General features: G+C 42.0%; 1 protein-coding gene across 6 annotated transcripts; it reads left to right on the top strand.

The window, feature by feature from the left end:
- The first annotated feature begins 840 nt into the window (after positions 1-840).
- On the top strand, positions 841-25549 carry LOC110979084 (lipoma-preferred partner homolog). 6 transcript variants are annotated; one of them, XM_022234602.2, is made up of 10 exons: positions 841-1291; positions 11063-11302; positions 15415-15462; positions 16112-16168; positions 19193-19627; positions 20288-20457; positions 20670-20717; positions 20937-21067; positions 21885-22005; positions 22938-25549. In XM_022234602.2, exons 2-10 carry the CDS (start codon positions 11080-11082, stop codon positions 23052-23054), a joined length of 1350 nt encoding a protein of 449 aa, XP_022090294.2. In that variant the 5' UTR covers positions 841-1291; positions 11063-11079; the 3' UTR covers positions 23055-25549. The 6 variants fall into 6 exon arrangements, with proteins under 6 accessions (XP_022090294.2, XP_022090292.2, XP_022090291.2 ...); XM_022234600.2 differs by lacking the exon at positions 841-1291 and adding an exon at positions 9299-9868; XM_022234599.2 differs by lacking the exon at positions 841-1291 and adding an exon at positions 9941-10504.
- The last annotated feature ends 822 nt before the right edge of the window (positions 25550-26371 follow it).

Below are 26371 nucleotides of genomic sequence, written 5' to 3'. Positions count from 1 at the left end.
GCATGCCCCACCCCATCTCGTTTATTGAAAATTAAAGGGAAATCAACTCTTACAAAACTTCTTTAATCCAATTCCGCACTTTGGTTCAAGTTCTCTCGTTTCAATCGGGAAAAGGTGCTTTAGTCCTGGAGAATCAACAGAATCAACTTTTTCGCATTTTACTTAAAAACAAGAAAATTAGAAGAAAAAAATCGACCATTTAAGTGTTCTGTCTAGCCTTTAATTAAAGCACGTTACGATCAAGACAGGTAGTCGGTATGGCCCATAAGCGTGTCGAGTACACAGCGATATTTTCCTTCGCGACGTGAGGGTACCAGACTGCAGTTTCCAAAGGTCGATCGTATGGTGTACTATTTACGACAAGCATTTCTCTGTCTTTAGCCTCCATCCAAGCGACGCAACTACACGACACGACAGCTCCCTTAATTTCTCATCAGATCCGCCTGTTACATTTTTGTAAAAAGTAATAATGTTTGATTAATTGTATCTTAGAATGGATTTACACTAATTATTAGAAAAATCAGAATTAGATCAGGAAAAGGTAAAACATTGTTGTGGCTGACGTTAATGTTATATATTTCCTGAAGACAATGTCGAGTAGTCGCGAAGCTCTTCTGATTACATTTGATTTAAAAAAAGGAAACGAGTTTTTTCAACAATTCACCTTCAATGAAAACACAAAGTTTGAAAGAATCCACGAAGAAGAGCAACAGAATCAAGGCCTCGTACCTATGGCATGTACTGTGCAAGCACGGGCAGGGGGAAGGAAATGAAAGAAAACAGTAAAGGCGCCCTCTATAAACTGAAACCATGAAGTAAAGGGCGACAGCACACGACGCGTCGCGCGTCATGTCGTGCGTCGCGTCATGCTTCAGGCGACGCAATGTACGACACGACGCGACTGACGCACGACAGCACGACGCGACAGGCGACGGAAGGGGCGACGTTTAGGTAGAAAAAAATGCAACATGGAAAGGATCTAAGACAGCACGAGCCGTCGTGCCGTCGCGTCGTCTGGTTACGTCGCCTGGAGCAGGGAGGCAAGAGAGAGAGAGAGAAATGTTTGTCGTAAATAGTACACCATACGATCGTGTTTAATAAAGTTGGCAGACCAGTTGCATAGCGGACATTCTTCGGTGACTCGTCACGTCTTAGCTACACCGCTAGACTGACGAGAAATTCATCTCTGCTCGTCTGGGAATACTTGCGATATTATTAGCCTTTGTTCGCGTTAGGGATACCCGTCTGCACTTCGATTCCTGCTTTCCACTATAGTGTGACGGCAGTAAACGTAAGTAAGCCTCCGCCTGTTTCATTGACACTGTCGATCGTGATTGGATGTCCATGTGTACATTTAAATTTTAGGCCTACAAAGTACAATTGTCGTATTAATGCTAGGGCTGCAGTAACTTGAGTAACGAAGTTTTTTTTAGCATCCTAATTTTACAAGTCATTCGGCATGTTAGGCCTATTGCTCGTATGTTATGCTATTGATTTTTGTATCAATAGAAAAAGATCGCACAATGATACCCCATTAACAAGAATGCCCAGTTCCATACAGACATCACGCCAATAGCCCTCCCAAATCCTCTGATTTCAATATAATTTTACACACACCCTAGGGGTTTGGGTTAATGAGTGTTAAATGTTCCCTTGCACGTTATAGTACCAGTAGTAGCCTAACGTTAGTTTAGCCATCAGACTGAGTGATAACATGTCCTTAAAAATAAAACTAATGTTCTAAAAAATCAAATTAAATTTATTACTGAAAATATTGGACCATGTACTTAGAAAACACAAATTCGCAGACCAACTTACAATGAATTATGCCCGGATATGGAACTCTTTCCTCCGAGTTTTTGTAGTTTGTGGGAAATATACATCATCAAGTATAATTACTTGAAATTTAAGTTGAAATGCTGGTTGAACGTAGTGGTAGTTACATGTACTTGATGAATTGGGGACCAAAACTTTTCTTTATGTAGAGCCTAATACGTGTACATTATGTGGGAACATTGGAATACCCACTAAGCCTACCCATCATAATTCTATGTTCGGACATCACAGATTTTTTCCAGCAGTGGTAAATCAGCCATCAGAAAAAAATAGTGTCCTAAAAAAAAATCAAATTTAACAGGGAAACTATCAAACCATTTACATGTACATAGAAAATATTTAGAATATTTCAGACCCGTCCCCTAGGGTTTGTGAATGGGTTGTCAAGTGATGTCCCTGTATGCAACTCTTTCCTCAATATTTCAAAGATGCCCTCAAGGTAAACAAACAGCATTTCATTTCTTCTGAAAAATATATGTACATTGTAAATATTGGCAAGGCTCAAGGCACATAACTTTTCCTGATGTTATAAACTACTGTGTTCATGTGTGAGCAAAGAACTGACCAATTTGCTCATAGTCACAAACTCAGTCCAGAGAAAGTGTTCATTCTTTTCCTGTATGATTTGGAGTTGAGAGGCAAGATGGAGTGATATCATGTTGATGGAAACAAGACATAAAATGCGCATATACACTGTATAGAAAGAGTTCTCAAGAGTACTGACCTTGGCTGGTTGGCTGATCTGACAAAAAGACGTGTACTGTACTTGAAAGTGAAACCACATCTTTTTTTGGAATTCATTTGTGAGTAGTGTATAAGGTGCAATTACCGTAATGCTCTAAAAAGTGTGAACCTCATTAAAATGACTAACAACAACAGCAACATTATAGCCCCATGATTGAAAAGTGGTCTACACTTAACTTAACTTGGGAAATCCCACCTAGAGGATCGGGGTTTTTCTTGATATTCAGAGAAATTTACAAGTAGAGTTTTCCTTTGTCTTTCTGATTGGAATTTTAAATAATGAAAGTTGTTCGTCTGTGATACATGTATGTAAATGTACAGCATAGTGTATGCTGCTTACTTTCCTAGTGCTTTTTCCACTTGCTAAAGTTTGTAAACTTAGTTACTGGCTTTCCTGCTGCAGAATGCTTCTTCTAAGTTGGGTGTTTTTGGTCTCGAATATTTCTCGGCCACAGAAGAAAAGTTTGCTACATGAACTGGGTACTAACGCATGAATGTCTACAGCCAGGGCATTGGGTTATTACATGTACATGTACATGTAGGTAGACACTCACAGTCACACAACATGACCTCCTGCCTTAGAGGATTTGGGAAGCTTAGGGCGAAAGACTTTTGTGTTGACATGCATAGCATGCATGTACCAATCAACCAGCAGGCCTGCTATGTTCATACCAAGTCCATCGTCAGTTCACATTCAGTACATGTACTTGTGTGCATCAAGTATGTACGCTGCAAAATATTTACACGTGCATTCTCCACTGTCAAAGTAAACACCATCGGACAGAGGAGGAAACCCTGTCCTGATAAAGAGGCCTTGGCCATATTGATTAATTGCTTTTCAGATAATAATACATGGAGCTTGTCCTTCAGTCATTGCTCCCTGCACTGCATGGGTTCTGCGTGGGCGAGGCCTGACTGCTCGAGAATAAAGATGACTCTGATTACAAGAATTGATGACTAAGCCATCAACACTACATTCATTTACCATGTGCAAAGTCAAGGCATTTCATACATGTGCCAGCCCTGCCTTTTATGGTGATGGAGGAAGCGTGTTTACTTCTTTTCTTCTCAAAATATAGAGGGCCTGACGTTTTAATCCTAACAGAATCTTTCTGAAATATGGAGGGCCTGTTTTGATCCTAGCAGAATCTTTCTGAAATATGGAGGGCCTGACGTTTCGATCCTAGCAAAATCTTTCTCAACCTTTGAGAAAGATAAAGATGACATTTTGATCTTAGCAGAATCTTTCTCAACCTAAGATTCTGCTAGGATCGATATGTGAGGCCCTGCATATTTTGAGATTTGTAGGCCTGTTTTAGGTCATTGCAGTCAGCAAGCAGTTTGCAGCAGTTGTGTTTTACATACTTCTTTTCACGTTAAGTTTTCATTTTTCTGTGCATGTATCACATGCATTACAGGCAGTTTATGTGTAAAAGCATTGCCGTGGGGTCTGGAATACAGTGTACATGGACTAAGAGTGTTTTCAAAATTGTATTTTAAGGTGTGATGCTTGTACATGTACATGGTGACCTATGCAGTTCACGACAAGCAATACCTACAGGTAAAATTGGGTCCAAAAGCTTACCGATACTGTACATGTACATGCACATGCACCTGTTACACCGACCTGTAATTTGGTCTGGAAATTTACTTACATGCACCGTACATATATTTAGTCCTATCACTGAAATTGACTCAAACCATTTTTTATTCATTTGCCAGGTACATGTAATTTGCGTAGCAAAATCATATCATGTGACAGGGGTGCAAACAATTGGACCCCATGCATGCACAAATCTGCATGGAAGGTCAGTGTATACGTGTGTACATGTACATGTGCCTGTCCTGGTACATGTATCTAAGGCCCCACCCCCCCATTGTACCAGTAATTTGCTTCCTGTTTCCGGACCTACACGTACAAATGTACTGACATGTACTCTATTTTGACAGTGCGCCGAACAGTTTTTGGATGTGAAATAAGAAATAAAGGAAATACATTGTACAGAAGTATGTCATCTTTTGTACATAGTTTGAATGTGGTGTAACAGTCAGTTACTGTGGACTTACGTACATGTACAGGCATACAGTACATGTACTGTACCATGTAGCAGTGCATTTTATTAGGCATGGAGCTGCCATTACATCAGTATCCTTTAACCCTATACTAACAGTTCTTCATAAAATTTGGCTTGCAGTACTCACTTACTACAAAATACTAAGCAGTAGTCTGAGCCTGAAGGACCTAGCGCTACAAATTAGGCGTATCACTTCTGGCTAGGACACCCTCAATTGTTACTCGTACAGAGAACAATAAAGTTATGCTTTCATAATGCCAGAGCACTGTGGTTACATTGTCTTACATGTATGTATCTATTGTATTTTGTGGCTTCAGAGAACAATAAGGTTATGTCCTCTTACAAGCGGCAGCACAGTACTTTGTAGTATTCAGGGCTGTTAGGATTCATTCCATTTGGAGCAAATGCTAACCGACCTCTCTTGCTGTTGTTACTTTTCATGCTTTTGTAACCTGTCGATGCGCTCGTGCAAAAGTGAAAATGAATTCCTAACCTACGTGTACATGTATATGCACGCATGACCTACGGTTAATGAACCCTATATTAAGTGTTTTCAGATGCCATGCACAAGAAGCAGAACTTGTGGGGGGGGCGTGCAATGTAAGTTCATTTAAAATGGAAACTTTTTAGGGATGGCCATGCACTCTATTCAGTGCACAAATGATACAATAGACCGATTCGGTGACAAGAGTCAGGAGTCATTATTGCGGGGTCCCTAATGCTTCCTCAGCCAATGGGAGTGCACTGCTAACCAAAATCACATGCGCATCAAGTATAAGAATGCGTGCCTTGAGTGACGGGGGGAGACACTGCAGTAATGGCGTCCGGGGGGGGCTGAAAGCTTTCAGGAAAGTACAATGTATGCGTACGCATCTAGAGTGTCATTGCTGCGGATGTGTGAAAATGGCCGGTACTTGAATTGAAGTGTTATATTTAGACATGTGATCCTCACTTTAAAACTGGATCCAGGAAGTTACTGGCTGAAACCTGTTTCAGAATTACAGTTGAATGTTCCGATTTCGCTTGATGATCAGCGGCAACAAGAATTCCCAGAACAACATCCCTGCTCTAATTTCATTACATTGTAGTCTCAGAGCTTTCCTGTCCAAATATGTAGAACATACAAGTTTCTGTGTGGTTCAGTAGTCTCGGAGCTAATTTCCTTTCCATAATGCGACCCTTAGGTGATAACTTGCAGGACAGATACTGAAAGTGACACCAACAAATTGCCAAAGGTACACTTTGGGAAATCCCTGTAAAACATCCGCAAAGGTCACAAGAAATCAGTGTGGACACCTTTGAGGTACAAGCGGTTTGCACTGGTGTACGTGCCACATACAGTTGTTTCAAATGTGCTTTTCACTGTTTGTAGACTACGTGTACGGTACCTTCATTAATTTAAGGAGTGCACACATAGATATGTAATTCCATAACTGAGGGCTATGTCTGCATGTACATGTACTTCGTACAGCGTACATGTATACCAGTGTGCGGACTACATACATGCATTTCTTTGGATACAATGCCCATACATTTTGTTCACGCTTGTTTTTAGTGTTCACCGTCTGGTATTAGTGAAATGTTCATAAACATGCGTACATACATGTATGTGCATACATGTAAATGTATGTCTTTTTGGGCGTCAGACCTATGAGGCGTCGGACTTACATGTACATGGATGTGCATAATGCAGTTCTCTTTCCATTTTCAGATTTTTGTGCATTCTCCAGCACTTAGTGAACTTACGTATCCACCCTCATGGAATACAAAAGCCTCCCTAAAGTCCTGCTTCTCATTAATCACAAAAAACCACAGGCGACTCCCAATAAGTTCTTACTTCTTTAAGTGTTTTCTTTTTTCAACTTTGGAGGTCCTTGGAAGTCCTTGCCCTGGCTTGAAATTTGCCCCATGACAGTTTGAGCGTCTGATCAAAGTGTCCCTGAGCCAGGGAAATTCCTTTCCCTCCAACCTAATGGAAACAGTGCTGTGTGGAGAATTAATCACCATTACATCACTTCACCCTCTAGTCTGCTTGTGAATTTGGGAATGCTCAAGCTGTCTAAAATTCTCTGTTGTTTTGTCAGGCGTTTGGAAAGAAAGTCGAAATTGCCAAATTCATTCGTGCGCTGGAGGCTTTCAATATTCTGTGTTCTGCCCATACAGAGCTACATGTACCTGCATATAGAGTGCTGACTCGTTCAAAATGATGCCTGTTGGGCGCATCCATGTTTTTACACAAACCTATTGGAAATTGTGTACAGCTTTTGTACGGCTGTTTGCATCTGTGTCTGTATTCTAAAACAAACTGATCATTTCATTTTGCTCTGCGTAAACAGTGCAAACGCCTGCGTACATGCGCCGCCGATAATTTTGCTATGACTGTTTCTAATCAGATTTTTTCAGTAGCCGATACACGTTATGTTCAGAGTACATAATTCGATTTCTATCTGATTTTGAATGTTCTACAAGCACGCACATGGAATCAAAATGTCTGTGCCCAGGACGGCGTCAAATTTCCGCCGGGCGGAGGATGAAAAGTTCGCACTCTAGTAACTTAATAGAGCTCTATGGTTCAGGCCTTCGCTCACACATTATTGTCAGCACTTCTGAAGACTTTGTGAGTGAAATTTCTCCATCTTCTCAGAAGGGACTTGAACTCACGGCCTTCTGCCAGGCAGCACCCTTGCCGTTGAACCCCCAATTTAAAGATTTGTATCACCCCAACACTAAATTCCTCCAAATATCAAAGACAGGCTTCAAAAACAATTACCAGATTGATTCCTGTTGAATTCAAAAGTCACAATAATTGGATGTCGGTCTGGGAGCTGGAATGGGCAGATTCTCCCAGACAGTCGATGAACTCAACCTTCAGTAAAGAATCCAGTGGTATGGCAGCTGTCTCCCCTCGGGGCACTTTGTGAAGTCGTGGCCCTTGGTAAACTGTCTAGGCCCAAAGCAAGCCCATACCCATTGCTCACTCAGACCATAAAAGTTACATTATTATCCCATGAATGATTGGATTTACGTGTACTAGTGCACAGATTGGATGCCGTGGAATAACCGTGACACATTCTCATGATAAATTGGACAGCCTGAGAAATTGCTGCTCTGAGGATTATAGAGTACAAACAGCTAGGAGAAAAGTTGCTTTCTGCATTTATACAGCGTGGGTCCGTCACCAAGGGGGGAGAGGGGGATGAGGGAGCTACCCCCTCCCCTCCAGGAAGCTGGCCCTCCATCAGTAAAAAGCATCAAGTATAAAAACTATGTTCAGACATCCTCTAAATGAGCCGTTAACATCACATTCTGAATGTGAATAATCACATGCGTGTTGGCCTGCGGTAGGCCTACGGTAGGCCAACAAGTAGAAACTTATTCATTCAATTAATTAATTTAAAAAAAAGTTTACCACACTGTGATTTATTTTTCCCACAACCCCAGGGTTCTGTATGCTATATGGTTTGTTCCTGTGTTGTGGCTCCCCTAGCTGATACTGTGGGGGCCCTCCATAGCCGAAGCTGGTGACGGGGGTTGATACAGAGGCTTCACTTTGTCAGTGCTTCAAAATTAGACTGCAAGTATTTTCCTGAATTGTTTTTACATACCTGCATTTTCTTCTTGAACAAGCAGGACAGCACATCTGGATGCCTATTAATTGAATGACTGTCCTAGCCCAATTACTGTTCAAGTCGGATATTATTAGTAACTACTTAGGGCTCTCCAATTCAATCCATCTGTTGTCTTCCATCATCCACCGTTGGCAAGCGAGACAGGGTCCCATGTCCATCATTGGAATGGACAGGGCGCATGTGCTTCATGTAAAGCCGAGGTTGCCTCAAGGCATTTTCAGGTTGCGAATTTCCAACAATTCCAGCGTGGCAATGGAAAAACAAGGGGATGGCGTCACAAAATATTTCAGCATGAATATGGGTTCAAGCAGATTGAGGTTGCCGAAAAATGTTGACATCGTTTCATCTCATAGCGCTATGTACATGTACATGTTCTTTACATGTTGGCCTACATGTGTGTACATGTACATCGCACCGGTATGACCATGCTGATAAATGCACATTTCAGAAAAAAAAAATAATGCTGCAAAACCTCTTTTATTGCCCAAGACTGGCAAATGAATTTTGAATGTTGTGAAAGAGATCCATAACAGTGTACTGTCTCTTCTGCACTTTTGTTTATAAGCGTGTGCGCATGCAAAGTGTATGTTTATGCTGAATAGTTAGCATGAGAACCCTCAGTGCACTTGATAGTGCGCATATGTCTTGTGTAAACAACGTTGTAAAATAGAATAACATGTTGGAGGCTTCTGAATATTACTTTCATGACATGAGTACCGATCAGTAGAGAAACACACGTTGTGATTTGTTTTATTGGCCTTGTAATATTTCAATAAGCACCGATCACTCTCAATCACGTGCTCAAAGATTTTTTGCATTCCCACTGTGGAGTCTGCAGTGTGTGTCGTGGCTGCCTGACCAGTGAGTAATGACCCACCCCCGCTAATAGAGGTGGTAGATCCCAGGAAACATCAGACCAATCATTAGTCTCCTCTGTAATCAGGTTGTGCTGACTAATTGGCTAACACCAGCCAGGAGAGCCCGCATCCCTCCATTTGCGGCACGGTTTATGTGAAATCGGAAAATGGGTGAGGTGGAACTACAGGCCAGACCATTTCTAACACGGGGGATGACCCGAGTCGATGCGGCATGTGATAGTCATTCCACACAGGCATTCCGCCGGGGAATATTTTCTTCCAACCAAGGATGCGCCGGCTGTCCGGTCCTCTGAAGGGGAACGGTTCATCTGCCTTCACTGGGCAGATGCTTTGATCAAATTTGGAAGAGGCCTCACTGGATTTGATGAAGCCGTGGACATTGCTATCAAGAAACACAGCTTTTCCCTGGAATTATAAAAATCAATCTTTCAGGACTTGCCGGAAACGGTTCTGATTTCAGGCTTGCTGTTTCTGAGGAATTGACACTGATACAATGGTACAGTGCTCCAACATTTTTCGGTGAATGTTTGTGGAGACGATTTCTTTGGAGGAGTACCGGTTCATACCGGTACCTGGCTTCCAGCTGGGATCTGTACCCTTGATGTGTTCTTCATTTCCTTGAAGCAGGAATCATTTGGAAATAATTGCGTGGTACTCTCATCAAACGAGATTCTCAGAAATTCCAGAATGGGCACACAGAATACAGGTATATATGCATAAATGTGTCACTGTCTGAGTGTGGACTTGTGGTTGAACTGTTCACTGCAATTGCCTATACTGTATTTGGTCTGGCCCTTTGCTGACATCATGGGATCGTACCACACATGAGTACTGTTCAATGCTTTTTCCTGGGAAAAGAAGTTTTTTCTGGGAAAAGAAGTTTGCCTACATGTACATGCACTGTACATCTTGAAGTTCCATACATACATGTATGTACATGTACAGGCCATGTGTACATGTACATTTGGTTTATGTTAGGATATTACTAAAACTGCTTTCTTACATAGTGCATTGCCAAGTTGCAAAAGTGATTGGCATTTAGCCTCGGAGGGCATTGCCTGCAACCTTCCTCTGTGATTGGTTGCTGAATCCGGTTGCCAGGGTTACCAGTGGAAGGGAGCAAGAATAGGCAACCAGTCATGGCCACTTCCAAGGCGGGGACTTTAACACTCACAAAGTCAAAGGGTCTGACCCTGTTATGACTTACTTAGCAAAACAGTGCTGTTGTGACCTGGTCCATGGCTGCTGGTTAAGGTGTAAGTTGTTTTGTGAGCTACATGTACATGTTTGTAAATCTGTGGACTCATGGAATGCTTGGATAAAGTTTCCATCGGCGTTGAAGGTATGTTGCATAAACTTGGTAATCATTCCAACTTTGTTTGTGCTTTTGTGGGTGGGTTAGTATGTGGCGACGGTAGGTTCTCAAGTCGGACTAGTTTTGCATATTCATCTTGCTAGCTATGTCGCTTTTCATCACAATCAGGCAGATGCCGGATGAATATGCAGTGTCCATGTACAGTACATGCACTGCGAGTACCAGAATAGTGAAATTAATTTACAACCTGTGTACTCCTGGAAAAGTTGTCATACATGTACATGTTTCTGCTCTTGCTTTCAGCTAGAAAGCTCTTGTCCCTGTTTTCATGGTACATGTTATAATAAACGTACAGTTCATGTACAAGTACCGGTACATGTTTCCAGATACACGTAGGAAGGAGAAACTTTTATAGCCTGTAAATGCATTGCACTGTGGAGAGGTTACATGTACATACACTGTATGTAATAAACCTTAAGATGTTGATGTATATTGCTGGATTTTAAAATTGTGTAGTTGGTACTTTTAGGAGTTTTTTAACATTTCATGTCCTGTCCCGGTTACGATTTCGCAATTTGTCTCCAGACCCCATTGAGGACATCATGACGACCATGGACCGCCTCCAGCAGGAGCTGGACAACCTGGACAAGGCCCGGGATGAGCTGACCACCAACCCCAAGGGCTACTCCACCCAGACCGTGTCCTCCGCCCGCATCTACTCCACCCAGCCCAAGAAGTATGCCCCCGTCACCGCCCCCAAGCCCGTCCGGCCCAAGCCGGCCGGGAACGGGAGTGCCCTTCCCCCGCCTGGCCCCCACAGCAAAGGTGAGGACGATGTTGGGAGGGGTCTTGTTTAGAGTTGTGCAAATTGGCAATGCAGCACCTGATTTGAACTAACCAGTATAATGTGCTCAGTTGTTGTCAAGTTCGATCAATGGCATTTTGTCAGACAGTGTCAGTTGAGTTTTCATTGGTAACCTGATGCCCAACATACAGTACATCCCGCTTACCAGTAAATGTCCACCAATGATTGACTAACACTCATTGATCAAACTTGACTTGTGGTGCACACCAAGGATAGGAAACAAAGGAATCAAGTTAGAGGACGCATTGGTCCTCAGTTATTACCTGTTAGTCCTCGGTTGGACATTGCACAAATCAAATTAGATTAGTTGGAAAAAAGGCAAAAATAGAAACACAAGCAGAACACCAAGACTCCCATAGTCCTCGTTTCGGTGTGTGCCATATTAAAGCATGTGTCTGGATACGCTCATGTTATGTGTTCCACTCATTGCATGGTTGACTTCTTGTTTGTTCTTCCCATTTCATTCATCTTGAAATGAATACATGTACATGTCCATCACACCCTGACATCATCATTGCAGTCACACCATTAGCTTCCCTTTAACCCAAATGCTACTCCAGGGGACATTTTCCCCCCGTTTTTCCCAGCAAGACCATTCACGTTGTAAGATGTGAATTTGAAGGATGAAATTCTGGTATTTGGTAAAGGTATAGGATCTAGTCGTCGGGCTCACCACAAAGTGGCATATCGTGGATAGTTGCCACGCCAAGAAGTGTCATATCGTGTGTACAAAGTCTATGGACGGTATGTCACTGTAGGTACATGTGCATGTACGTATGCATGTAAATTGTCATGTACATGTGTCTAGTAAGTGTCCTTTTTTCATGCTTTAATTAGACGTTCACATTTTTACACCTTGCAAATTTTGAAATATTCAAAGGTTCCTTGTCCAAACTATCAACTGCTCGTCCATGTACTGGTAACCTTGAAAGGCTTTGACGTGGTTAATTCAAGTGTTGCAGTCATTTCAAACACGGTCAACTGCTATCAACTGCTCGTCCATGTACTGGTAACCTTGAAAGGCTTTGACGTGGTTAATTCAAGTGTTGCAGTCATTTCAAACACGGTGCGTGTGAGGGCTGAACTCCACAGGAACCTACATGTACGTGTACTGTATGACACTATGTCTGGGGGGCATGGAATTTCCACCAGGAAAGCAAAAAATCAGGGCAGAATTTTTTTCCTGTTTATTGCAGAAGTGCTCAGTCACAAACTGTTCATGCCTTGCAGCGGTCAGTGCATTCACTGTGCATCTTGTGTTACTTTAAGAATTTTTGCAGCAAGTCTGCATTTTTCAGAGGGCTGCCGGTACATGTACAATGTACAAAATATCATACTGATGTGAGGAACGGAGATAAAGCTTCAGGTTTCAGCAAGATCTGGTTTTACCACCAGAACTGGTTTGGTAACCAGATAAACTGTCGTTCTGAAACCACTTTGAGATTGGAATTCACCTCAGGAAGAATCAGTTTGGAAATCGTCCGATTCAAATGATACTTGTTTCTTCCCGGAGTGATTTCCTGGTTACAGCAATTGTGGTCCTGGCAATACTTTCGAAATTCAGCAAAAGTGCCATCTACATGTACATGTACACATACCCAATAGTCTGACATGGCTCACTGCGTTAGCAAGCTGATGTAAAATGCACATCATGTGCTCATTAGTACAACTTACAGGTGTACCGGTAGTTTTAAATTTACAAGAATGTTAGGAAAATGCAGAGATCACCATCAGCAGTTCGGTACATGCAGTTCAATGTGCACTGTACATGAATGCTTACATGTACATGTAGGTACATCATTGTTTATACTGGTATACTGTAATGTTTACCAGTTGCAGCTACACATTTGTAGTACTTGTACATGGACACAGTGCACATAGAAATGCCCAGCATGACATTGCCCTTGACATTTGGAAGAAGAAAGTGTAACAGCTCGAAAGCTAATGAAATTATGGACTGTCTCTGCAAATTAAAGTACCGGTACCTAAATCTTAGTGCCTCCTTCCTACTTCACAGACACTCTGTAGGAATTTGCGTTCTGAATTTCACAGTACAGTAATATTGAGCGTGAAGAGTGACCTGCTTAGAATGTAATGTACATGTAGAGAAAGCTACCCGTGCAGTGAACATACTTGTGTACATGTACCATAGGCTGAAGGTCGCACACAACTGAATTAAGTCTGGAAGCTACCCATGCAGTGAACATACATGTGTACATGTACATCACTAGCTTGATTAAGGAGCATTTGAAATGTTTAAGCTGACTCGGGCAAACCTGATATATGTACCTGGATACGTGTACCGGTATTTACAATAACCCTTAACTGTGGTGTTTTTTGCTCTATTTTTACCAGCACCTGTAGGTCATTGACTCCTGTTGATCCAGATAAAAAATTCCCATACAGGTTAACAAAAAAAGAAGGTCGTAGAAAATTAGGTCTAAAGTCTTTTTTTTTATAAACGTTCATGTCAAACCATATGCTCAGACTTCTCAAATCTCACCCTCATCTGTCCCCGCTGGCCTGCCCAGCGGGACACATCCAAATACAGTCTGGTATCACGCTGCTAGGGACAGCCTTACAAGTCTGAACGAGGAGCCTGCCCGCCGTGCGGAGGAATTCTTGCCCCGGTAACGTGAACTGCGGTTGGCATTTGGGAGGCATGCGTTGGAAGAAGCAATCACCAGATGACACTGCTGGAAAGCTGACGAGCTTTTAATAAACAGAAATTATATTTCTTTCATGTGTTCTGATCATCTAGAATTTACAATGTACACAATTTGTGCAGTTTTGAAGATAATTGTACGTACATGTGCAATGTATGTATTTACATGCATATAAGGTGTACATGTGTGAGCCACATTTTATAATTTCATCAAGCAAAACATGACACGCGCTTAGTTTCTGACCAACATACAGTAACGTGTTGGTCGGTTGATTTGTCAATTATACCCAGTGGGTAAATTTGTTCTTTTTTTTCATTTGTCGGTTTGTTACATATTATCTATTCACATTTGTCCCTCTGCACATATATACCCCATCTTCAATCCATTGCTTTCGTGGTTTTGTGATCACTTAACCTACACTTCATGATGTCAGTCAAGTGTCAGTTATTACATAATACATGTATATGCACCATCTGAGAAAAGCGACTTCATGTATGTGACCATATTGAAATCATCCCTTTGTTGGTGTATGCCCGTGCACATTAAACATGTTAAATAAATGTATGGAGATGTATTGATCAGTGGAAAGGTGCCACTTTCTACTGGCAGACCTAAACCCGTTTCACTTTCTTTTCATCCAAGTCCAAATCTTGGGGATGGGGGTGTTGGGGTTCTTGACATGTACCGCACTGGTACATGGTTCATGTGTGTATTTTGGATGCTCCTGTGGAATTACGGTGAGTTTTGGAAGGTGAAAAAAAAACTCCTTATAAAAGAGATTGAAGGTGAAGAAGCTGCTTCATTAGACATGTAGAATCTTCGGAATGTGTATAACTTCTGATCCATCCAGTGCAGCTCCAGATTTTAATAACGGGAAGGTTCAATTTTCCTTTTCTGTTGTAATGCGAGCATGCTGGTACATGTACATGCAGTTTTTAATTAGGGTTGTAATGGAGCCCATCACAAGTCAATCATCAGTCTCATGTGGAATCAAAACCTAATGAGAGGAACAGTGGCTACGTTGTAAGTCACGCCTTGGTCAGTGTATCAGCCTTTCACATGTACCCCGCACTAGTCATTGTGATCTAGGACGTACATGTACATGTATGAATTGACTCGTGACTGGGCTTTTGATGGTATCAAGTGTTTTCTCATTGCTTGGTGGCTGCTCATTCTGCCATGTACCGGTGAACTAACCCCTGCAAGTTTCCTGTTCCACATTTTCTCAACTGTATAAAACTTTGGATCCTCTTTTCTCTCTTTTTCTACATTTTGCCCGGTGCCCTTTTGCGATTGCTTGATTGCAAACCATTGTATGGTTCTGCCGTGTGTCTTTTACACTTTTGCCTGGTCCCCCGTGTGCGTGTGTGTGCCCGTGCATTCTGGGATGGCTTTGCTCGTTGTAGCCCCGCCCCCGGCGACGATGCCCAAACCAAATCGGGCCACGATTAAGGGTAAGCTTGAGTAATGTCTTCTCAAACCAACCGGACGATTCAAGGGAGAAAACTACGTGTAGTTTCCTTTTCCCCGTGCCAAACATTTTCTTTGCTCATTAATTACAATGCAAGCTGTGCTTGTTTAATCCACTTTTGAGATCTGTAGTTGTAGTTTGTAACATGCTTTTTTTTTACCAACGCCGCAGAAAATGCACCGTAGAGTACCGAAGTGTGACGTCACTGTGAACCAGAAAATGCAATGCAAACGAATGGAGTACGCGCGCGTGTTGGTTCACACGCTGGTTCTCGCGCTAATGCCTTTTACACCCTAATTGTGCGCGTGACGTAGCCACTTCGGTACTCTGTAGAAAAATGAAATATAGCTTGCTGTGTGAATTGTTTTTGCTATTATGCAGGTGTGTTTGACTTCCTAACCTGAACTGATTAGAATTATTAACTGCCATTTGATTGAATCTTAATTGTAGTATTTTTGATGCTTTTGTTGTCTGTCAGTTCCTTGTTATTGCAGCTGATTGCCGTTTATATAATGACAACTGACTAATATGAGCCTATTAAAATTCCAAGTTTTCTTTGTTTATTTTTCTCTCCTCTTTGCATCTCTTTTTTTCTTTTGCTGACGATTTTTTTTTTCCTTCCTCGGCAACAGTCCCGCCGGCTCCGCCACCCAAAACATCTCCACGTCATCAGCAGTTTAGTACGGCAGGTAGCTGATTACTTGCTTCTCTTAAGCTTCCAAAGCATTTCATTGCACTCTAACCTACCCAAGTCTTCCAAAATCCAACACCTTGATTTTTTGTAGGATTTTGATGGGTTTGGGACTGTAGAGCTCAATAATTGTCTGCTCTGTGCACTCCCTCACCTGTGACAAATGGGATTATTAATGTATCTTGCTGGCTGACATAATGAATTTTTTTCGGGGGGGGGAGAGTGGGACTCCTTTTTTACGTGCTTTCATCTTAAAATCACATCAAATTTTCACGCGCAGTCCTACGGTACTTATGTACATGTACCTGTACTTTTTCCATAGTTGTGGGGACAATCAGTTGTCATTACACTAATTTTGTGGGGACAAAAAACATTGTGGGACAGGGGGAAATATCCCACAACTCAGTCGTAATTTGGCTTATATAAAAAACTTCCCGTAACTGGATGGGTACCTACACTTTACGTCAGAAATGTTGAAGTTTCATTTCATTCCATTGCGTTTGAGATAATGCACCAAATATTCATACATGTATACAGCTTGTTCTACTAACCAAAATACCCGGTACGCGTAAACCTAGACAAGAATATTCCACCTTTAGAAATTTTTACGACCGCTACATAGGTCATTCTATAAATAAAGGGTGCAATTTTTTTTCGGGTCCCTGTCACACCTGACCTGTGATTTGGTAAGTTCAGAACACATTGTCTAATTTGTAAGAGAGCTGAATTAATGCAAATTACCAGCCAAACAAATAGAAACAGTAAATTAAAATCAATTTCAGTGACAGTAACAGGGACGCAAAAATGTGTTTTGGTCCCCGAATTTGTAGAATGACCCACATTGATTTTTGTGTGCTTCCACTCAGTTCATTTACATGTAGCTTGCTGTAGTTGCATGACCCTTTTTTTTCCTCAGTGAAGCTTTTAGGATTTCCATTTCTTACAGCTTTTTTTTAACACAGCGGCCAGCTTCCATTCTCACTAGAGCCAATTTCATAGAGCTGCTTAAGCAGAGAATTTGCTTAAGCGCAAAAAACCTTGCTTGAAAAACAAAGGTTACCAGCTCAAAATGTATGTGATTGTCATGCTAACCAAAAGACAGGTGAATACCATTCCCAAACAATATACATCACATGGAGTCTCGGCTGGTAACCTGATTTGTCAAGCAAGGTATTTCACGCTTAAGCAAATTTTGTGCTTAAGCAGCTCCATGAAATTGGCCCCAGCTGATCAGTTTACAAAGTATTTCTTGGAATGGGCCACTTTTTAAATCATCTCAGTGAAACGCACTGCCATTGCACTCTGTGTTTATTACTTTAAGTTTACTGCTGAAATGCCATGATCGCCTGTTGCTCGTTCTGTTAATTTTTTATCCTTTACGTTGCCTCATTGTAAGGAAACACTTGTAGACATAACAGTTGTACGTTTTATAGTTATCACTGTTGCATTATTTGACATGTTTCACTGCTGACATGCCTGAGTTTTGCCTGGTAAATAAGGATGTCATCTACACTATCTCATACCACAGCAGTCAACAACTACTGGTATTAACATTGTTGTTTTGGCATGATATTTCCCTCCTGACATGCCTGAGTTTTTGCCCGGTAAATAAGGATGTCATGTACACTATCCAATACCACAGCAGTCAATAACTCTTGTTTTAACATTGTTGTTTTGACATGATACCCCATTTCACACCTAACATGCCTGACGTTTGCCTGGTAAATAAGGATGCTGTCCAAACTATCCTGCCCCGCAGCAGTCAACATTTCCTTTTAACATCGTAGGGTTCCAGATGGCAAATTCTAAATGTAAACACCCCACATTTCAGCTGCATATTTTTGCAGCTCGGTAAATGTCTTTCTTTTCTCGTTGCTTTCTGAGGATTGTTGGCCAATGCATTTGCCATCTAGGAACAATGTTGACTCACAACTGGAACCCTGCATTGTAAATCCACATACATTTGTACCATGCACGTACCAGTACTGTGTACATGCACCGTACATGTATGTTCAACAGTCCTATTTAAAAAACAAAATTTCTGAGCATGCACAAGAGGTGAAGACCTTGAGTGAGCCAGTTACATATAGAGGGATTTCACATTAGCGCCGTCTGCGCATGTCTGCATCGAAACCGAGGCTCTCTGTGTTGAACTTCGTCGCGTGCGCCCGCAGAGTCTACACAGTACATGCAGTATCCGGTTCGTAAGTGTGGCGCCACTTCAGTTTAAACCACGGCCACTGCACAAGATACACGACCATCGCAGGTACGTTAGTTGGCGGTCAATTGTCGTTATTTTTCTTTGGATTTTACGTGTCGAGACTCTTCCACAAAACTTTTCAGCCTGAAAAGTCTGAATTTAACATACCTTTATGTATTTTGTGTCTTGACTCCTTACTTTCAATCGTCTGATCGTATTAAGAATTGAAGCTGACACATACAGCCTCGTTTTCAAACATGGAAGTGCGCAGATCGACGCTAAAAGCGCCGTATTGGGATCCCTCTATATGCAGCAGCTGTCCCATACTAGCAATTCCATTCCCTCTGTCACCAAGAGCAGCACTCTGTCAACTGTCTGCATTGATTGCTCTTAAAACCCTCCCATGCAAAGATGCGTTCTCAACAAAGTTGTTCTATCAGTCAAAAGACTCCAATGTGTCTGTGCACTGGGGCAAACTACAATGTGAGTGGAAGGCATTTTTGACTGTCTGTGACTTACAGCAAAAGGAGGGTTAAGTTATAAACAAATGTGCCATTTGTGTCTTGCGTCCATCTGGAGTTGCCACGACCATCATTGACATGAAAGCAATGTTGAATTCACTCCTGCATGAATAGCAGTCATATTTAGCCACTATCTCAAAGTTCTGTACGCAAATACACAGGCGTACTGCATACGTGTAGTGTTGTAGTAAATTGAAGCATGCAGGCAGTTTTGAAACATGCACTTGTATATTGATATTGTTGTACTGTTATCAACGTTGTTGTCGTCGCTAATATTAAAGAAATCCTTTCTCCTTCATAGCTCTGCCTACTCAGGAGGATTTCCTCCCCCCACCCCCGCCTGCTTCCAAGCCCGCCTACTCTTCCCCGGGCGACGACTTCCTCCCACCGCCTCCCCCAGAGCTCATGGGAGGGGGCGGGACCCAGCAGGACACACCCTTGCCCCCGCCCCCACCCCCTGCGGCCCCCGTGACAATGCAGACATACAATGAGCCACGCCCCCCTCCCCAGCCCCAACCTAGCTACAACAAGCCGGCGTACCAGCGCGCGCCGCCGCAGCAGCAGAACGTCCCGCCCGAACCGCCCAAGAGCTATGCCGGGCAGTCGGCCGTGCCCAAGCCCACCGACCAACCCATCACGGCGCCGGCTCAGAAGGGAACAGAGGCAGAGATAGATGCACTGACCAACCTGCTGATGCAGAATATGGAAGTGGCGCCTGACGAGGGCGAATTCTTCGGTAAGCTGTCATTTAGTCCTAATTGTTAGTAGTGAAATTTTCGACATTTGAAATTTGTACTCGTAGTTTGTGGACAAACCTTGAATGTGAAATTGCATCCTAGAGTTACATTCTGGTTCCTTGAAATCTTGAATTCCATCTCTCTTCAGTGCAACAAAATTGTATGTAACTGTAATTTTACCTTGAAGGCTAGGTGTGAGGCTAAGTGTACAAGTATAACTGTGAAATTTTACTTTTCCTGTGGGATGTTTTTGTGCTGCACGTGGCTACAGCAGTACATCAACCTTTCAGCTTTTAGAACAGAGCCCTATTTTGTGGAGATTCTCAGCAGAAAGCATTGCTGTGCACATTTCTGTGCCAAGCAAGAAAAGAGGACCAGTCTCCTGTAATGTATACTTTGCATGGCTCTTTTGCCGGTAACCTGTTTACTGTATATTTTCTGCGCTTAAAGGCTCTGTGAAAATTGCTCTCTGTGGAAGTTTGCACAACGACCATTTGTCAGCCATCAGTGGATTTCGTCAGGTGCCCAGTGTGTTTTTATGCCCAGGATACCAGGGAAAAATCAACCAGCAGTTGACATCATCGCTCAAACTAGCCCTCTGGCCATAGTCTCATTCTTCTGACTTTTGACCTTTGACCTGTTGATGCAAATTTTTCCAGGCATCTGCGCCAAGTGCGGCCAGAAGGTGGTAGGGGACAACAACGGCTGCACGGCCATGGACCAGGTCTACCACATTGACTGCTTCACTTGCGACACCTGCCACACCAAGCTGCGGGGGTTCCCCTTCTACGCCCTGGAGGGCAAGGCTTTCTGCGAGACCTGCTACATGGTGAGCATGCGGCTGGCTCCAAATTAGTTGGCTATGGCTTGAAATCGCATACAAAGCTGTGGAAGCGCCAGCCGGTGGCTCAGAAGTTTGGCAACATCGTATATTAACCAATAGCCTCATTTGTGTCGCAGTTTTAACGTTTTGCTCCATGTTCTACAGCAGCGAGTGTACAGAATCAATTTAATTTTTTTTCTCTGCTTTTCCTTATGCAGGACTCACTGGAGAAGTGTTCAACCTGTTCCAAACCAATTACTGAGAGGGTAGGTGTAAGTTTTGGAATTATATTTCTAGTAACATGTAACAGTTGTTCATGGGCTTTATGGTGATAGCCACTGGCTATTTCGTCCATTGATCACCACAGCTGCAATGCATTGGAGTGAACAAGCTTGATAGAGTTAAGCTTTCCCAGTGTTCCGTTGTGTGGAGGCATTTGCCTGTCCCACTCAACCAAATTTCTCCTGGCACTCTCTGTACTCCAGATCTTGAGAGCCACCGGTAAGCCCTACCATCCCCACTGCTTCACCTGCGTGGTCTGTGGCAAGAGCCTGGACGGCATACCGTTCACCGTGGACGCAACCAACCAAATTCACTGTATCGAGGACTTCCACAAGTGAGTATAGCTTGGAATAGACCTTTGCTGTGATGCTGCCATGTTTGTTTCATTTCCTGTAGACCTATTGGCAATAGTAACACGACTTCACATATTGATAAAAGGGAAGATGATTTTCCCTTCCAGCCTCAGTCTGGTTGCATTGGTTGGAGTGGTAGAAAAGCAAGATGGCTGCCCACGATAGTGGTCTATGAAAAGGTTCTTCAGCACTCTGATCCACTCCTATCGTTCAGTTGTTGTTGCTGGGCAGCTGTGGATCTTTTTAGACCCTCAACTCCAACTATTGAACTGTGTTTGGAGGGACATTCCAGCACCTTCCCCAGTCCATCAGTAAAGGAAACAATATTGTTACTTTCAACGGGCGTCAAACCCCATGCATGTCATTGTGACAATTGCTGCTTCCTTCAATCCTGGTGGATTTTGAAGGATTCTGGTGTATGTTAGGGACCTGTAGAGTAACAGGAATTTCTATGGTCTTTATACATTCTGTAAACTTTTGGCTTGAGAGGTTAAGCTGATTTAGAATATTTAAAGTTGAACAATTGCTTGTATGAAGGGAAAGTTTTAAGTCGGTGACTTTCTGCTTTTGTGTAAAATGGAAGAATCATAGAGAATGGCTCCGACTAAAGTTGGCTTTTTAAGTACATCTTGAGTTATAAGTGCTATTAACGATGCAAAGACCGATTTAGTCAATCCGTTTTGAGAAAGTGGGGTTGAACATTCTCTGGATTGCTCTCAGCCTCTTCAAATATTTCACAGTGAATGATTCATTGAAGGCACTGTCTAAATTGATTTTATTTTGTTTCCCCCAAAACAGGAAGTTTGCACCACGATGCAGCGTCTGCCTGCAGCCCATCATGCCCGAGCCGGGTCAGGAGGAGACCGTCCGCATCGTGGCCTTGGATCGCAGCTTCCACGTCAATTGCTACAGGTGTGAGGTAAGATGTGGGGGAGGTGGGGCAGGACACGGAGGGGAAAAAGGAGGGGGGCAAGACAATTGCAGAAGAAGGTATAGAGAGTTTGCATGGCTGCCATTTTGTGGGTCAGTGCTTTTGTTCCACAGAGTATGCACAAAGGAAGTCTCCCTGTTGAACAAAAGAACTGCCCTTCAAGATGGCTACCATGCAAAGCTTCTATTGACTCCTTCAATAGAGATTACATCAATAGTAACCATAGAGCTAAATTACATTACTAAAATGCTGTCTCCACATTTCCTATGCAAAGAAGCTTTGACGTCTTCGTTGCTCAGACATTTCAAATTCATGGGTGTATTTATAGAACGTAATGAAATAAGATGGAAAGAATTCCCAATTATGTACTCTGGGTGCAAGGTTGAGGAACAACATTCACAAAGAACATGGCGTGTTTTCTGTCTTTCAGTTCTATGGCATCTGCAGTGTATTATACGTATGCATTGTTTATACCAAGCTAAACTGAATGCCCATTAACTGATCGTGCATTCAGGCTTTTGGCGCATGGACCGTTTTGATGTGCATTGTTTTAAAATAAAGATGCAGGTACACAGATAGCCGTACAAAAGCTCTACCAAATTTCGAGGTTTTTTTTTTTTGGATGCACCCAGCAGGCATCACTTTTTACAGCAAGTCAACGCTTTAGTAATTACACCAAGCTCTATTTCGGATGTATTCCTTTGTGAACATTGAGAGGAAAGTCACTGTATGCTCATTAATGTCTGAGAGCTTGTTGGGAAAAAAATCACAAGCTTGCTGGGGTCAGAGTTAACCCACAACCTCCGGCTAACTAGTACAGCATGTATATCCTCCAGATCCATGGCGATGTTAAAAATGTCAGCTTTTCACCGATCGTTATCTGTCCTCCCCTCTTTTCTTTCCTTCCGCCCCAACCTTAGGATTGCAACGTCCTGTTGTCCTCGGAGGCGGATGGTCGCGGTTGTTTCCCCTTGGACGATCACATCCTGTGCCGAGATTGCAACACTAAACGCGTCCAGGCCCTCACCGCACCGTAGATACAGAAACATGTTGCCATGGAGATCAAGTAACACAAGTTTTCTGAAAACAATTGTTCAACTTTCATAGTCTGTTTACCCCATCACATTACCTGGTCTACATTTCAGAGTTTGGGAAAAATGTAAACACTTTTTACCTGAAAATTCCATTTTGCATTGTATAACAGCTGTGCTCCTAACCCTCTGAGGGCACTTTTGACATTAGGCATCAAGATAAATGCAAGGACTGGTAAGCTTTTACAAAGGGCCATCTTGTCCTGAGGGCGCTGTGAAAGCAGTCATTATTGTCACCTTAGCACTTTCAAATGCCCGATTCTTAACACTTGTCAACTCCCTCATGGAGCAAGGTGCCTCATTCTGTGCCCAAAACTCTTTGACGGTAGCCTCCAGTAGCATGCTGTGGGACACTGTTTCAAGTGTTAGCCAGTGGCTTTCATAGCCACACGATTAGTAAGCAGCCATGGTCAAGACTTCCATAGCCACACATGTTTTAAGCAGCCATAGCCTAGACTTTTGGCGACTAACATTTACTCGGGCTCACAGCCGAGTAGAGGTTGTGAATGTCTGATGAGGCAGATGATAGTTTTTCCAGTGCAACCATGCATGTCTTTGAAGAAGTGTGGTCCTGAAAAGGACCGAGTCTGGATCACTTGTCTACGGCTGGAAATTACGCACGAGTCTATGGCTTTGGCCGCCGCCAGTTCCCATGAAGTCGTGTGTAATTTCCAGCCGTAGCCAAGTGATTCGGACATGGCCTAATAGTATCCTTGACGACAGCTTACTCTGCTTGGCTTCAGAGACAAAAAGAGAACACAATTTGTAAGGTCAAGAATACTCCCATTTTCCACCTCAGTGCCACACCACGCAACACCGCAAATCATACTTAATATCTGTCGTGTTTGATCTTTAGCAAGGGCTGATCATTTCCCACACGCTGAGTAGCTCAGTGTTCATGCTTTCCACTCATTAAATGACGGCGTTATATTAAGTTCACCAGCAGTTAGGAAGTTGGAACTCTGAAACTTCAGCGAAGGATTGTGTCTTCTGTGTAAGTGCTGTCGTTACTCTAGAATAGCCATGGTCTTTGAATAATGAAGACTGCATAGTTGAGATTGACCTAGACTTAGCTTTGTCTAATCTATGCAATGTAGAATTAACAGATTTTTAAGAAATCATATATTTTATGCATCACGGTGGTCTGTAAAGTTTGATATGTTGAGGAATTGATTGAGAATTCTAGAAAGCCTGATTGGGCTACAACTTGGGCTTCTTCAGGTTTCAGGTTTCTTTTTTTTATTTCAGGATTATTTGACTGGTATTGTTGCAAGCTAGCATGCTAAACCAGTAAATTTTGCTACTAGAAAATGTCCTCGTTGAAAGCTGCAGATATTCAGATAATTTCCATTTCTCCATTAGGTTCTAAAAATAAAATAAGTTAAGCGATACGTAATCTGGACTCGAATTTGTAAGAGTCTTAGGCAGTTGTGAGAGAAAGCAACCCCTCACATGATCGTGCAAGTGATTTTTCACACTTTTGCGACTGAATTCTATGAAGAACTGGTGCCTAGAAAATATGAAAAAAGATGGCTTGAACAGTACAAAAGCAGAATTAATGTAATTATACCCTTATCGCATTGGGAATGCATAAACCTTGTTGCATGCTGGTTATTTGTCTTTAGCTTTGATGCATCATTGGAGCAATACATACATGCCGTTTGTCATTTAAAGTACAGTGTATTTAGCAATACTTTGAAGTTGATTGTTTTGTTTTGGTAGATCAGTTTATGAGTGGATTCTTTTATTTTTTTTACTGAAAAAAGTAGAGAGCTCTTTGACTGTGTACTCGGGCATTTATACAGTAGACGTGATGGGAGAAGCTTGTTGGATCCACACAGCAGCTGTGGTTAACAATTTATATACCAAACAAGTTAGGCAAAATTAGCTGTGCTAGTTTGGTTTTTTTCTGTTGGTATAGACTGGTACCTTTTGCTTCATTTAGCAAGACGAGGTTTTTTTTCACTCTGTGCAAGTGTCTACCAGAGAGACTTCATGATTGCATGAGTCCATGAAGTTCTCACACATCACCCAACCAGCTGCACATTCAGGAGTACAATATGTAAGCCAGTACTGGGATACCCTTTTTACTAGCTAGTTCTGTAAGTGCTATACACACAGACACAAAGTATTGTCTAACTGAACACAGCCCAGTTATAATTGACACTGAAAGCGAACATAGCTCAGCATCGTAACAGAAAAAGTAGACAGTTGTACAGTTTTGATTTGTAGTGTGATTTCATCGTTGAATTGACTTACGTTCTGTTCTGTACAAGTTATATTTAGGTTAGATTTTCCCCTGTCATTTAAATAGTGTCAGTCAAATATTCATATGCAACTTATTCAACATTTTGGTTTTAAAAAAGTAAACATGTGTGCTTAAAGCTCGGTCTTATATTTTCTCAAAGAATATATCATTCGCCTATAAACATTTGTATTATTTTTGTGTGATTCCCTTTGCACAAGTCATTAGTTTTCTCCTGTTTGTTCAAGCTGTACTACTTTGAAAACTGCTGATTGGAAAAGTCTGACAAGGTAAACATCGTCACTTCCTTGTACCGGCTTTGCCAGTCAAATCACAGATATTTAATACCTTTTCTAAATCCCATATTATTGTTTTCCTTTCCAACCAAAGATGGGCATTTAGTATTAAAAACAGTATCTCTTAGTATCTCAAGATTTAGTTGAATATCTCCAGATATTTAGCATTTGCCTTTACCTTTGTCCATTTGTTTTCCAAAAGGAGGGTGGCAAATTAAAGTTTGTAGAAGAAAAAAAGCAAACTAAAACCTGTATTAACGCCTGTTGACCAGACTTCATGCAAATAATGTTTGTGTAAGTAAATGAATGCCAAAAATGAACTAGTATTTTTTTGGATAGTTTTAGGCTTATTAGATAACCCAAAGTGAAACTAATACTTTTCGTCAGTACCTGATAATGTACCTTTTGTTTCATAATTATGCTGAAATATGCCATATTTATTAATCCGTCAATAAAAAAGACTAATAAGATTTGGTTGTGACTGTTCATTTGTTCCGTTGACACCCCAGAGCGTTGTAAAAATTTGCTTCTTTTTGTATTAGAAAAATTCACTCTTCCATTCTTTCCCCATCCATTCTTACGTGTTTAGTTCTTTCTGCCACTTCAAATGTTTGGCCTTATGAATTTCAGCTTCTTAGATTCAACTTTTGGTGAAGCAATTTATTGCCGTCGTGATTTGGTCTGATGGATGGAACCCTATTGCAAGACGCCAAATGAATACG

The sequence above is a fragment of the Acanthaster planci genome, linkage group LG16, assembly GCF_054643075.1.
Source record: "Acanthaster planci isolate LZ-2023a linkage group LG16, COTS_SCS, whole genome shotgun sequence".
Lineage (NCBI taxonomy): Eukaryota > Metazoa > Echinodermata > Asteroidea > Valvatida > Acanthasteridae > Acanthaster > Acanthaster planci.
This window is presented reverse-complemented; position numbering and strand designations above follow the sequence as displayed.

What these genes read in the sequence shown, in the direction of transcription:
- LOC110979084 (XM_022234599.2), top strand. Translation starts at nt 10,468, where the DNA reads ATGGAATGCTTGGATAAAGTTTCCATCGGCGTTGAAG. An exon ending in AGTTTCCATCGGCGTTGAAG is followed by an intron (nt 10,505 to 11,062) that starts GTATGTTGCATA and finishes ATTTGTCTCCAG; the next exon opens with ACCCCATTGAGGACATCATG. An exon ending in TGTATCGAGGACTTCCACAA is followed by an intron (nt 21,068 to 21,884) that starts GTGAGTATAGCT and finishes CCCCCAAAACAG; the next exon opens with GAAGTTTGCACCACGATGCA.